At 40.9% G+C, this 14,574-nt stretch overlaps 2 protein-coding genes across 2 annotated transcripts in view; both read right to left on the bottom strand.

The window, feature by feature from the left end:
* Positions 1-14,574, bottom strand: part of tpst1 (tyrosylprotein sulfotransferase 1) — a gene marked incomplete at its 3' end in the record, with an annotated part of 837,181 nt that overhangs the window by 95,196 nt on the left and 727,411 nt on the right.
* The window catches only part of snx19b (sorting nexin 19b), a 52,125-nt gene continuing 43,856 nt past the window's right edge, over positions 6,306-14,574 (bottom strand). Inside the window, exons 13-14 of the mRNA XM_046074872.1 lie at positions 10,245-10,332; positions 6,306-8,951 (exon numbers count right to left, since the gene is read on the bottom strand). Coding sequence (XP_045930828.1) covers positions 8,828-8,951; positions 10,245-10,332 — 212 coding nt within the window. The 3' untranslated portion in view covers positions 6,306-8,827. The remainder of the gene's footprint in view (positions 8,952-10,244; positions 10,333-14,574) is intronic.

Genomic DNA, 14,574 nt, shown 5'->3' with positions numbered 1-14,574 from the left:
TGTGTGTATATGTGTGTGTGTGTGTGTGTGTGTGTGTGTGTGTGTGTGTGTGTGAGAGAGAGAGAAAGAGAGAGATAACATGAGTGTGTGTCCCTCTGTCTCTGCAGATAGGCCCGTGTGATGAGCACACTCTGCTCAAATTTTACAAAAGCTTGTCTGAAGCCGGCCCAAAAATGTTTTTGAATAAAGGAAGTGCTACCTTTTTGTACAGCGCGCATGTTGTAAGGAGGTTGTTGAGGTGGGTGGTGAGGGTACAAAGCGCAGGTCTCATACGGATACCGGAGGCCAAGTTTTGAGTCCTACAGTGTAACGCCGTGCAACATGTAAAACACGTGGCAATACGTTTTTCGCAAAGCTTATTTGCTGCTGCAAATAAGTTGCTTTCTAGAAGACAGGAATGCCCGCTTCCAGTATTTTTGTTATTGCCTTCTGACTAAAATTCAACCCACAGACATGAGAGTGGTATCAATTTTCTTATCTAACTCTTGGGAAAACATTGAACTGTTTCTTTAAACAGCGGGTATGGTTGGCTGACAATCTCAGACATTACTACTGACAATGAAAGAACAGGAGAAAAGAACCAGAACTGTACTCTTGTCAGTGCAAAAAAGCCCCTGAAACGTGAGGATAGGGCGCGGTGAATTTCTTTCTACAAATGTAACAGACGCTGATTCATATTTTTGGTAGTTTTAACTAATGATGCTCACTACCAAGATCTCCTTGTTTCCCCAGCTTTTTCTTCCTCATGACCTCACTGTCTGCACCAAAGTCTTTCTGACAGAACCCAGCACAAGCAGCTCTGTTCACTTCACCTTTTAGAGAAGTTTGGTGTGGTTTGACAAATGGAGGCTGATTTCCCCAGCCTCACACAGCTCCACACAGCGAAACCATAACAAATACAGCGCGAGCCAATTACATAGGCGGGGGAAATTAATTAGGCAGGGGAGGATTCTGGTTCCAAATACAGCTGTGGAAGTTGTTTTGACTGCTCAGCGGTTTAGCTGCATTGCGACAACGAGGTGGAGAGATGGTTACCAACAAACAACTGGCTGGACTGGGAGTTAACCCCCTCCAGCTGTTGTTGCTCTCCTCCTCTCTTCTCATGTTTCCTCGATGTATTTCCTTTATTTACTACCACACCACAGCTTTAAGGTTCGACTCCTCACATTTAAATTGACACATTTCTTTAGCAGAACATGCAAACTACTTCATGTTTATCCCTGAATGTCCTCACTGTTTCTATGGGCACCCTGGGCTTACTCTCTGTAAGCTTCATCCCTCCTTCCACAGCCTCCCTCCCTGCTAACAGGTGGATCCCTGTTAGTTTGCCATGTAGCGCCACCCTGTGGTCTATTAAAAATGGTTACTAAATCAGCAGTTTGGTTATGTTGCCATCTTGGGGTGAACATTCAAATATCCTCTAAAACACCCTGAATCAATAGGCCATACAGTTTGTTGGATATTTTGTGTGAGAGATGTGAACACAAATTAATAGTAATTAATAGGGTATGTCTGATAATAATAATCATTTAAATCATGACACACATCTCCAAATAACTAATGGATGAAATGCAGGGATAAAAAAATGACTCAACAACTCAACAACTAGGTCATAACTCACATGCAGTGCACCTTTAATCTGCCAGTGGGATATTTTTAATCAAATTTTATTCTATTTTCATTTCTTTTATTGTGCTTTACTGTAGACTTAGTTCATTTCTTCAGTTTATGTTGAGCACTTTGGATTCCCACTAGAGGGCACTGTAGTGCAGCAAAGTGACACTGATCTGAGCTTTTGACAGTAGTCTCCCTAATTTAATTGCCCTAATGGGTCCATAAAAGTCTATATCTGCGTGTGGTGCTGCAAGTGAGGTGGCTGTTTTCAGCTACATTTTGTAACTCCTGCAACTTCAGAACAGTTGATATTTGGAGACATGTTTCAGGACCACACAAGCAGTCTTACAGATGCCCTTGTAAGAAAAAGCAGGTTTCTGTTAAAATATGCTTCTTACCTTGCTAGATAAAAGAAGAAAAACGCTCATAGCTTCCCTGCAGAAAGCACAAAAAGCAGCCTCTCTGTGTGTGAGCAGAATTTTGTCCTTTAAAGGGCATCAGCTCAAACATGTATGTCCTCAGAGCTGCAGGCCTGTGTGTACGCGTCTGCATTTTATTACGCAAGAAAGAAAAGAAAACAAGGGTTAGACAGCGAACGAAGGTGGACTGTGCCTCCAGAAAACAACCAGAGACCAAAGCGTGTCAAACACTGCTGGAGAATGTGTGTGTGTGGAGGGGGGTGATGAGAGGAGATTGCGTAATCCGTCGAGGACGAAGAACATGTGGGTTCCATGTAAATCAGCACGTGCTGCAGACTGATGCAGTTGGGAGACAAAACATTTAATTAATTTGACGCCTAAAAAAGACTGTTGTGCAAGCTGCCAGTCATGCAGGTGCAGCAGCAGCCCCACGTTAGAGACACAGCTGATGAGGTGGAGAACAAGATGGAGGTCTGTGGCACCACTGCGTGTTGTCTGTTAATGTCCTTTTAAAAGTGGTAATTTGATTGTTTCTCATTTTTGGTGCTAAGTACCCTGTTTGTTTTAAAATGATCTGACCACTGAGAAAACAGTCTTTCCCCAAGGTCCGTTTAGTATCATGCGCTCTACATCAGCAGATGGACTTGTCCAGTTCTCATGGATGTGTAGTTCTAAAATGTGTGAAGTTCATTTTTGAGACTTAGAAACAGCAGTTGACAAAACAAACTTGGCTCAAGGTCCATTAGGCAGCTTTGGCGGAGCTTTCAATAGTATCACATTAGCAGATGGAGCAAAAATGACTGTATTTTTAAGGTCAATAGATTCCACACTAATCGACATTGCTGTAAACTCTAGTCAACATAACAAAATCATGGCCTCCTAACAAGGCAACATCAAAGCATATATCTCTGTCAATGTCCAATGAAAACCGTGTATCTCCATATTATGGGATTTTTGTTTCCCAGTGAACTGAAGGGTTAAATGACTCTTTATAATAAAATAAAGAAATCTCTTATGGATGGCTAGGACTGCTGACAAAATGAGCAATTTGAAGATGACTGAGACAGATGACCTTACACTCAGGGAACATGTGCCGCATATTTTTCACTACTTTATGACAGTTTACAGTTTAAAGTATTAATCACCTATTAAGTAAAAGAAATCCGTAGAGGTACCCCCAGTGACTCGCCTGGTAGACTGTGCACCATTAAGGCTGAGAACTTATCGCAATGGCCTGGGTTCGATTCCAACCCGGGGCCCCTTTTTCTGCATTCCTCTCTCTCTCTCTCTCTCTCTCACTGCAACTGGCACTATCTAATGATCAATAATGAAAATAAACATTAGTCGCAGTTCTTGCTGTTTTTCTTATTTCAGTTTCTGGGCCTCAAGAAACAAACTATAAGAAAGCTCGTATCTATAAACCAATAAACACAGGACTAAATGCAGACTTGGATGCAACATGTTTTTTTTTGCTGGGGTCACCATAGCAACCCGTAGCTTTCTCTAGACTATGTCAGCAGCAGCAGCAGGTAAAAGCCCACCACCCTGTGAGGGCAGTTGCTACAGCGACACTGTGAGCTGGTCTGGTCATGTGGGTGGGACGGCGGTAGCCCGGGCTTCTACCCAGACACTGTCCTGGAACACAAAGCCACTGTCAGTGCGGACCATGCAAAGTAAATGCAGAGTAACTCTTCCAGTGATCCTGAAATGATGCAGAGCTGTCCTCAAGCTCTGTCCCTGTGAGTGTCTTCAGACTGCACACGGAGGAGGAGACAGTCCTGATGTCAGTCTGTCATCCATGATGACATGAGGCGCCTCCTGAACCACAATCATTATTAAAACAGTCTGAATCTCATTATGACATTTTATTTTCATTGCACATTGCTTTTATTAATTTAATTGTCAAGTATTATTTGGGGGAATTACAGATTTTTTTTATTTAAAGGGGGTTATGGATCCCAGAGGCCCCCTGCTGCTGCTGAAAGGTGGCCTGCCAGCATTTCAGTTCAGTGTCATGTGATGCTTTTGAGGATTTTCCTCCTTAACGATAAAAAAAGCAATAGTTGAGGATGATAAATTCCCTCGAGTGTTTAAAATGATGTGCATCTAAGAGATGTCACTATTGCTCTGTGGATCACACCCAACTCACAGACCCCTGATCAGTAAGACACAACTCTCTGAATAGCCTTCCAGGAACTGAGGCTCATCCCCCACACAGAGGCTTTTACTGGCACTTTGTTCCCTAAACCATGAGGACTGGCCAATACTTGCTCATATATAATCCCAGTTCACATGGGACAATAAAATCTAAACAGTATTGGATTTCAGGTCTTAATGGATTTAAAAACTTTGTGTGTGTGTGTGTGTGTTTGGGCGGTGGGGTGGTGTGAGTCCATTGTTAAAACAACTTAAAAGTCAATCCACAGAAGATTAATCATCAACATTAGTTTTATGTGATTGTAAATCAAACCTCTTTGGGTTTTGAACAGAACATTTGACATTTGTCACTGGGGGCCTTTTCTTTTTACTATTTTTTGACATTTTACAGACTGAAAATGTTACTTAGTTGCAGTCAAAATATGAAAAAGACTGTACAGTGTACTAAACTACACTGTAAAGAAACAGTGACAAAACAGTCAAAACCACTCAAAGTCCACCAACTTGTTTTTGGACATATTAGGTCTTCATCAGCATATGGACATGGCTTAAAAGAACTGGAGATGTTTGAAGCCGCTATTCTATTAGACTGCATGATATGGTCGAAAGCTCTGGAACAAACAAGTTCAAGTTGACCTTGAGTGGAGAGTTTAGTCAAGGTCAAGGAGACAAAATAACTATTAAAATGAATCATACTGAACATCAAACGTTTTAGAATCAAATCTAAATGAATTAAGCCTAGAAAGAATAAAGACACTGAAATTAAAACTGTAGGAAACTTAGCCGTGGACTGAGGATCCAGACACTGAGTCTTGAATGTGACTGTATCGAGGTCAGAAGCAGACTGAACTATTATTCAGTATTTAACCAGAAGAAATCCCGTTTATTCAATATTCTTTTTCTTAAACAACAATGTCAAAAAGTGATCTATGTAAATGTAACCTAAACCGTTATGTCACATTTACTCTTCCGTACCCCTCAGCGCTTGACTAATCCAAGTGTTGCTTACAGTTTTATCTGTAAATCCAATCTAAGAGGATTTCTCAGTAATGCAAAGCCGCCCTCCAACATCCCCGACTCCCCCTTTGTCTGTTCCAAGATATGGTTCTGATCTTTGTTATGGGGTATTTAATCCACACACTTTTTGTTATTGTTGGACATGAACCGTGGGTCTGAAGGCTACGGTAAATTAGAGAGGAGCTGAGGAAGCATAGTGACTATAATACGTCTATACAAAGGGGTGAAAAAATGACAATATGGAATGCATAAATGACCCTGAAGAGTACAATTCTTCTGAACCTCCAGACAGTTCAAACATGCCTGGGATACATTTAAAGTGAAATCTCATAAAAGACAACCGAGCAGCTCACCAGCGTCTTGTAAAATGTATCACCCACCTCAGGCCAAGGAAATAATGCGTGTGAACAAGAGTTGAAGATTTACAGGATCTTGTTTAGCAACTTTATTGTTTTTGTAAATACGCTCAACAAACAACCAGCAAATTGAAAAGACTGTGACACAGTCCGTGCTAGCAAACGGAGACAGATTCACTGCTTCAACATGCATGACACAACTCACACATGTTCACAAGTGACAGCGTAGAGAACCGCCAGACACAGGATGTGAGGGTGAAAAAGAGTGCAACGGTGAACAGGATTATAGTCCACAGTGGACATGTACAATGGCATAAATGGCAAACTGTTCAAATTAACATTTGGCATAAATATGTGAAATTCCAAAGACAAACATCACAGTGCATTTTCTTAATGAACAATGTAACATCCAACATCGACTACTAATTAAAGGAGATAAGTTCAGCAGCATATTGCTGCCACTGTTAATCAGTTTTTGTTATAAAGAGAAAAATGTCTTGCATGAACAAAATCTTTTTAGATATTTTAAGATATTTTTTAAGTTCTTATGATTTAACTTTCTGGTTATTAATACATACCATTTTATGTTTTGTGCATCTATGCTTACATCCAGATGTAAGAAATTCAAAATCACATTGGTGCTGCAATTTTACCTTACTCATAACCTTGTATTTTGCAAGTTTAGTAAAGTATCGGAGTACCACATACTGTCGTCCCCCCCCCCCCCCCCCCCCCCCCCGACTCCAGCCCTCCCCCCTTTCAGATGTAGGCTACAGGCTTCTTCTCTTATAATATACCTTCTTAGATTATAACAAGAAACATTTCTTGTTTTAATCACATACATTGATTTTAGGTAATAACAAAAGAAAGTTTTGTAACATGAGATAAAGTGATAAAGTAGTGACAAAAATATAACAATAAAACATGAAAAGGATCTTGTTAAAGATAGAAAATGCTCTTGTTATAATTCCACACTGAGACTATATTTTATGTCACAATTGCAGCACTATACAGCGGAGATAACATGTATGTAATCAAAATGTATCTAACATTCAGCACAATTTGACACAATAAAAAGAAGACGTGTTAATAGTGTCGATGCAGAGAGCTGGAGCTGGGTGCTTATGTTCTACTAAGGTATGGTCAGTGCAGGCCAAACGTCATCAAGTCACCTTGTAAGGCAAAATCCAGTTAAAAGCACTTCATTAGAGGGGACACTCCTCTGCCATCAGCACTGCCATCTCACTCCTCCAAAAAGTTGTCATTTAGAAAAATCAAGTAAATAAATAGGTTAATAAATAGACACAAGTTAACAAAATGAAAAGGCTTTTAGGACAAGGATGAGACCACTAAACCAGGATACAAGTGCAAAACACTGGAATGATAGTAACATTAAGATCTGACTTTTTTTTTTTTACTTACAATTGACATAACGACTTTAAGTCTGAACATTTTGGAACCTTAAAATGTTGCCAGAAGAAGTTAAGAAACTCTGATTTAGATTACATCATCACTCTGGCCAGCTGCAGTATTTTAAAAGTGTCAAAACATTATGGTTACACGTGTCTGTCATAGAGATAAGAAATAATTATAATAGCTAACATAGTTTGGATACTTTTCAGTAAACTTAGCCAACTGGAAAAGAAGCACAGATTGTTGTGTTACCACCATAAAGGCATTATGCTAAGGCAGATTCCCAAAGTGCAAAAACCTACCACAGCAAAGGTGGTGGTCTGGGAAACAGGACTGAATAGATACACTGGCTCACCACAATTTATCTGACAGGAATGACACAAGGGATCAAATGGGTTTTTACTAAATATTGGTGGAGGAGCAGCAGCTTGTCTAAAATAGAGTCAGAGGAACATCAGAAGACGCTATTACACCTGAATAAAATATAATTATACTACACATATTTAACGAGTGAGCAGACACTAGTAACTAGATTGATAGCTAGACGAGATGCGTCAGCATCTGTCTGACTCATGATCAGATCTACCCAACAGAGCCTGCATCGAGTTAAAGTTAGTGTCAAGTCTGAATCAAAGTTAACAACTTGGCCTCTGCAGGTCCATGTTGTTTTAATGTGCTTGCCATTATGTTGGTTTATATTTACATTGTTGTATTTCTTCAACAGAAGTAGTGCCAATTCCATTGCATTGGGGTGGAGGCAGACATTTAGAGACCGAGAACTCAATATCTGGACAAACAAAACCAAAGCTATCAGCATGGCCAGACACCACTATAATCCCAGATACCAGAATAAGTGAGAAAATACGCTTCTATGTAACTGGCCAACCCTTTAAGCCTGCTAGTTAATTAGCCTACTATCAAAGAAAGTAAGAATTAAGTTCTGTCTTACAGAAACCTACAAAAAATCTTTTTTTGTTTTTTTGTAGAGCCCAGTTCTTATAGAATTTAGATATTAACTGCAAAGACAATTCTCCAAGGGACCTGTTAAAAGAACTGTGACGCGTCTGTGAAGCCAGTAAAATAACTTATGGCCAACTCTTCACCACACTACATTATAGTATGTATTTTGCCTGCACCTGGGAACATGCAGGTTAAAAAACATCACTACCAGAGACAAGCAATCCCTCAGGAAGGCTCAGATTTAGGAAGTCTAGCTCACATTTTGTCAGAATCACATGTGTGGCTCTATTCAGAGCCAGTGGGATGTTGAGGAATGGGTCAACTGAGAATAAAAACACTGATGCTAAATCCCAATAGAGCATTTTGAGATTTAAGTTGGGGGGGGGGGGGATTTCTACCCAGAATGGATGAGGGCAGAGTGTGAAGACCATCTGAAGTGAGTTTATTCAAAGCCGGAGAGTTTAGCGAGCAGGAAGAGGCTGGATGTGGAGATCAGACGAGGCTTTGCCACATGTTTAGATCTGAACGGCACGTCAGACGTGTTCTGAGATCTAACACAAACCAGGTGCTCTCATGTAATCAAAGCTGCTTCAAATGTAGATTGTGTAATTGTGTGTGTCTGTATACAGGACACCGTGTTCAAGAGTGTTACATGTCAACACATCAACACATTATTAAAGACAGGCCTCAGTGACCTCTGGAGTTTAAAATGGGGACAGAGAAGATTCAGTCTCACCAGAAACATTCACGTACAGTCCGGACGCAGAGCATTAGTAGAACAGGAGCAGCCTCGCTGTCACACAGCTTTTCACAATCCATCTGCGGTAACCGATCATTTAGGCTGATGGGAAATTAAAGCTGGGTTTGCAGGCGTTTCTGTGGGTTTTCTCCTCATGCCAGCAGCTTCTCTGGGTTCTTGGAGAGGGTCTGCAAGAGGCTCCTCTGGAAGTCTTCCTCAGGTATTTCAGGAACCAGGAACTCCAGCAGAAGATCCAATACGCAGTAGACCAGGTGTCTAAAGGAACACAAGACCAGCAGTCAGAAACTTTTCTTTAGTGAGTTGATGTGAAAGAGACTCAGTAAAGATATGCTTTCATAACATAGCTGATGTGAGGCCCATTTGGTTAGACTTGGAGCTCTATAACTCAAGCTATAGAAATCCCATGGAGTCTTACAAGTCTTATTTGAAGTTCTAAAAAAAATAATAGCATCTTACTTTTGTTAGCGTCAATGTCTTCAATGTATTGTGGTAAACAGCTGTACTCTGAAATCATCGTGCAAATTTACAACAGACACAAACAACAATAAACAAATGAGGAAGCAGAGAGGGGCTGTTAGGGAAAAGCGGACAAGCTCAGAATCCGAGCTCAGATTCAGACAGAACACAGCATTGCTCACCCACTGACATTTCCCAGGAGTACAATGGGCTCCATCATTATTAAATGGAACAAATTTGAAACCAGTAAGACTTCTTGTGGAGCCGTCTGTCTGGCCAAATTCAGTATCCATGCAATAAGAGCCTTAATCAAATCCAATATGAAAAAGTCCTGGAAAAAGTGAAGAGTTTCAATATTTTCTTTATTCATGCATCTTGATGTCTGTCTCTGGCCTCTGTATATCAAATCAAAACGCCACATGAAGGGGAGCTGACTGAGTCCAACCACGGTTTGTTCCTACATCTGTAAACCTCTTTAGACCTCTCCAGATGTTGTTTACTCAACTGTCTGTTGTTTAGTGAAGAAATTAGTCCACACCGTACGATTTCAGGTGACTCTGTGTGCAAGTCAGCACGTATACTCCCTGGCCTCTTGATTAGCTACACCTGCTTGTTAACAAAAGCCAGAACCTCCAAACAGCAAACCATGTGGCTCCATCCCACAACACAAAGCATGCAGGCAGAGTCAAGAGGATCATCAGGTACTGTTTCAACATCAGTATTATTGTTGTTATTACTGTACTCCAGCATATACTATGAAGGAGCACCTATCCTGGATGCAGAACCACTACATTGTCATTAAATTTTTATTTTAGCTCTACTTGAGGCTTAGTGATGCTTTGAGCTAAATGCTAACATCAGCATGCTAACATTCTAAAAATGACAATGCTAACATTTTTTTATTAGCAGGTACCATTTTGACAATCCTAGTTTAGTGTGTTAGCATGCTAAAATGTGGGGCCACAAATTGCTTTCCCCTTCTCCATGTACCCCCCCATGCACTGGTGCCCTAAGCAAATAGTCCATGTCTTCTATACATTGAACTGCAACCACTGTAATAAAGTGCCCATTGAATGTATAGTGTATATTCACCTGTTAATGTAGGGGTCTTGAAAAGAGTCCAGTGCAGTCTGCCAGCTGAGCTTGTACTTCTCTGAGCCCAACATGTCTGAGACCAGATCTAGAGACACAAAGACATGGAGAATTATGTAACAGTGTATAACCAGCTGTTTGTTGTGTGTGTCTATCCCTCTCTCAAAAGTGTAGACGCATAACATAAACAAAACATGTGATGAGGATCCCTTACATTTCATTATTAAAGAATAGTGACCAAGAGACATCCTAAAACAGGACATTCTACAGTTTGTAATGCAAAATGGTTAATGGTCTGTATTTGTATTTGTCCGACCACTCATAGCGCTTTATACTACATCAGATTCACCCCATTCACACACACTGACGAGCAGAGGCTAAGGTTCCAGCTGCTCATGAGAAACAGAACTTAACTCATTCACACACCGATGGCTACGCCACCAGGAGCAATTTGGGGTTCAGTGTCTTGCCCAAGACACTTCAAAATGTGGACCGGGGGAGCCCGGGATCGAACCAAGTAATAGACGACCGCTCTCCCCCCTGAGCCATAGTCGCAGAGTGTAAATGATTAGTCTAAAATTGTCCAATAATACTGGTCATGCGATGTACTGGTCGGGCTCTAATTCAAACATTTTGTGCTCAGCATTGTCACTGCTTGTTTATGTACCTGGTAGGAGTCCCATCAGACAGTGTAAGGCTTGTTGCCTGGTGCTGTCCTTCTGCTGCCGGCTGCGTTCACATTGAGGGGCCATAGGCAGAGCTCCGCCCGGCCACACAGCCTCCTGGATGACCTGCAGGTACACCACCCAGTACCTGGTGCATGTCAGGTTGGCTACGCTCACATCCAGCCATCTGAAATTTACAAACATAACAGAGGTTTAAAAACTGCCATCACTCATCTCTGTTACTCAAACTACGGTATCTGTGTTGTATTTTTGGGATTTGGGTGGACTGAAATACTCCCCTCTTGAGGCCTGGTCACACCAGCATGTAAAACGGCAACATTCAATTAATTTCAATACAATTGCCACATCCAGTGGATTCGCTCGCAGGGGCGAAGTAAATCTGTTCACTCACAAATTTGACCAATACCAAGCCATCGTAGGGGCAGTGACCTTTAAGGGGACAAAGAGCCAGACAGTCCAAAATGCAGGAAGCTACCAAAGCTCATTAGCTGTGTTGCACCATTCAGTTTCACACAGTCAAATTTGGCCCCACTTCCAGCTCCGCAGTGCCCCAGGAAAGAGAAAGGACGAAAAGAGCCATCTGACTGGCTGGACCAAAAATAATCACTGAAACAAACAAAACTGCTTTTCCTGCCGTTCCATGTTTTAATAAAGTTTTATATCACTAGCAGGTGTTTGAAAATGCCGTTGCTAATGGCAGCTGGCATTTGTGAACGCTGCTGTGAACATGCTATTAGTTAACAATACCTACATCTGACGGCCACATATACTGAGACAAGCAAATCATACTTATTAAAGTATCTTGTAAAAGTGTGATAGTGTGATTGTCGTTTGTTGACTGTGTAAATGAAGACAATTAGCCTTTATGTTACAATTGATTTAATGTTGAAAAGGGCACATTTATATTGTAAATAAAATATGCTTTAATGTGATAATAGTAAATTTCTTCAATCATATCATTATAAGAACTTCTTGCTTGAGCCAGTTATTATTGCAACATATTACGATATTGTTGTTAAGAATTACATTTAATACATTAGTACAAAAAAAATACATATAATAATCCTAATATTTCCAGCAATATTTCAAAATGTTATTTTTGAGCATTTTTTTATTTTATTTTGTTTTTTATTTTGTCTTTGTCTATTAATCAGGACAATCAGGGCGGAGTCGATTATTCAGACCAGTGTGCAGTTGGTGAAGAAAATGTTAGGGGGAGTAGTAGTAGAGAGAACTTAGAGAGAAGCTCAGGGGTACTGACTTGTGCTACCCTGGCTGGGCCAGCTATGGCGTTGGCCGTTACCTCGCTAGCTACAGCAGTTCTCCTCCTAGCCCAGCGAGTGGTCACTACATGACCAAGCATACGAGTGAATGTAACTTTGTGGCATGACCGCCACTTTACATAAAAGTATGTCAGGACACAATGACCTTGACAGCAGTTGGTTAACCTCCTGACTTTAAGGTCCCACAGAACAGTCAATAAGTTTAATGTGTTGTGACCTTGTCATCATGCCTGACCTGACCAGTACTGAATGATCCTGGCCTCAGACCAGCCAATCCCTTTAAATGCCTCACTGCATTCCCACACAGATTTGAAACTCAAAGTGCAGCAAAGGCGTGCAGCCTGGCACAGTCTCACACTGGAAGTGATCTCAAACATTTCCCTGAGGTCTTCCACATAACTCCTGGATTTAAGGTCTTGTGATGAGTAAATTCAACAGGCTGTGTCTGGGAGACGCTGACCCTTTTCGTCTTGACCTGACCTTTTTTACACCAAGATTTACCGTTTGAGGCATGGAAACACAGCCAGTCGGCATCCAGACTGGAGGGGGGTTATTTAAAGCACAAAGTCAAAGCTAAAAGCAACATCTCAATGTAGCTCAACTATTCAAGCGCTGTACAGGTCAGGACCATAAAGCTGTAGGAGATACTAGCAAGTTGGTAGTAGTCTTCAAGACCATGAATAAGATCATTTCAGATACTGTAAGAGGAATTGAAGACTCCCAACTGAAGTAACACTGTGCAGATGATGTTATGTAACATTGTTCAAAACCTAAAAAAGAACCAGGGACCTCTGTTCTGCCTCTTTTGCTCACTTCATGTGGCCCCTAATGAAGTTATTTCATTAGCTTGTTCTGGCCAGTGACAGTGCTGCACTCAGAGAAGCTAAGGATAGACAAGTGATGCCAGCCACAATTTTTGGTTTCCACTATTTCACATTCTTTAATCCCTCAGTATTTCATAACAGCGAGAGAGAAGCCAAATCCTTCATTTCTCAAGTTGTACAACTGCAGAGGAAAAACAGGCGTCGGAGACTCTCAGGACTTAATTAATTTCTGAACTGGCCGACCCCCCGGTTTGTGTGTACGAACTTTCCAAAAATACCAAACTGACAGGCTGAAATTGGGGAGATATAAACAAACTGATGCACAAGAGATTTAAAATGACAGCTGAAACAATTAGCTGAATAATTGCTTCATCCATCAACAGATTGAACTATTTTGATAATCAACTAATTGTTTAGTAGTGTAGATCTGTGTGTAATATTGTACATGTGTGCTGCTACGTCAACTGTGTTTTCTCGAATGCCCAAGACAAAATTTCTCCTCAGGAAGACAATAAAGGCTAATCTAATATTATATATATTTTTAAAGCAAAAATGCCAAACATGATTTGACAAGTGCGTGGAGATGTAGGAGACTGCTCAGAGATTTGTTGTAGAAGTCAACCGACTCAGTGACTGAGGAGAAATCAGCAGAGGAGAGATGTTGGAGGTCTATGGTCAAGGTGTCCGGGCTGATCTTTTTTAGGTCCCTATAACAGATTGGACGCTTGTCTTTGGTGTGTGAGGAAAGGACTGGTAGCTCCATTGAGATGGCCTTGTGGTCAGACACACCCAGATCATAGACCAGAAGGTTGCTAATTGGGGCGGAGTTTGAAATGACCAGGTCCGGTGTGTGTCCCCTGGAGTGTGTGTGGACATCGACATGTTGTTGGAGGTTGACAGTACAGTAGTTGCAGAAACTACTGTAGAAAATACATAAATAATAACAAAGGAAGGACATAGCGAAATAAATAAAAATAAATTTGGCTCTACCTCCAGCTCCGCAGTGCCCCAGGAAAGAGAGAGGAATTAAATAAAAATTATAAAATAAAAGAAATAAAAATATAATTCAAAGTAATATATCATCTGTCCAAAAGACATTTGTCAAACACACAGTTACTTTTGATTGCCTTCTTGTTCTTAACGTTTTTAATTGTGGTGCTTTAATGATGCAGTTCTTGGAGAAAGTGTGGTTTGGAGTCTGTCCATTTTTTCTTGTGGATGTGGAATTTCCCCAATACTAATACCAACTGTACAAAACAAATTACGTCTTCTTCCTTCTCGTTTCTTTCAAAACATATAAGAATGTCTTTTTCCTGAAGTTAAAACATTTGTCCAGTTTTCCTTTTCATATAAAGTTCAACATCCCACCAAAACATTCTACAGTATATACATTAATAAAATAAATGACATGCCCTGCGATGGACTGGCGACCTGTCCAGGGTGGCCCCCTTCTTTCGCCCGATGTAAGCTGGGACTGGCTCCAGCCCCCCCGCGACCCTGTACACAAGATAAGCGGTTGACGATGGATGGATGGATA

This window comes from Micropterus dolomieu, linkage group LG17, assembly GCF_021292245.1.
Source record: "Micropterus dolomieu isolate WLL.071019.BEF.003 ecotype Adirondacks linkage group LG17, ASM2129224v1, whole genome shotgun sequence".
Lineage (NCBI taxonomy): Eukaryota > Metazoa > Chordata > Actinopteri > Centrarchiformes > Centrarchidae > Micropterus > Micropterus dolomieu.
The sequence above is the reverse complement of the archived record's forward strand: the minus strand, read 5'-3'. Positions and strand labels throughout refer to the sequence as shown.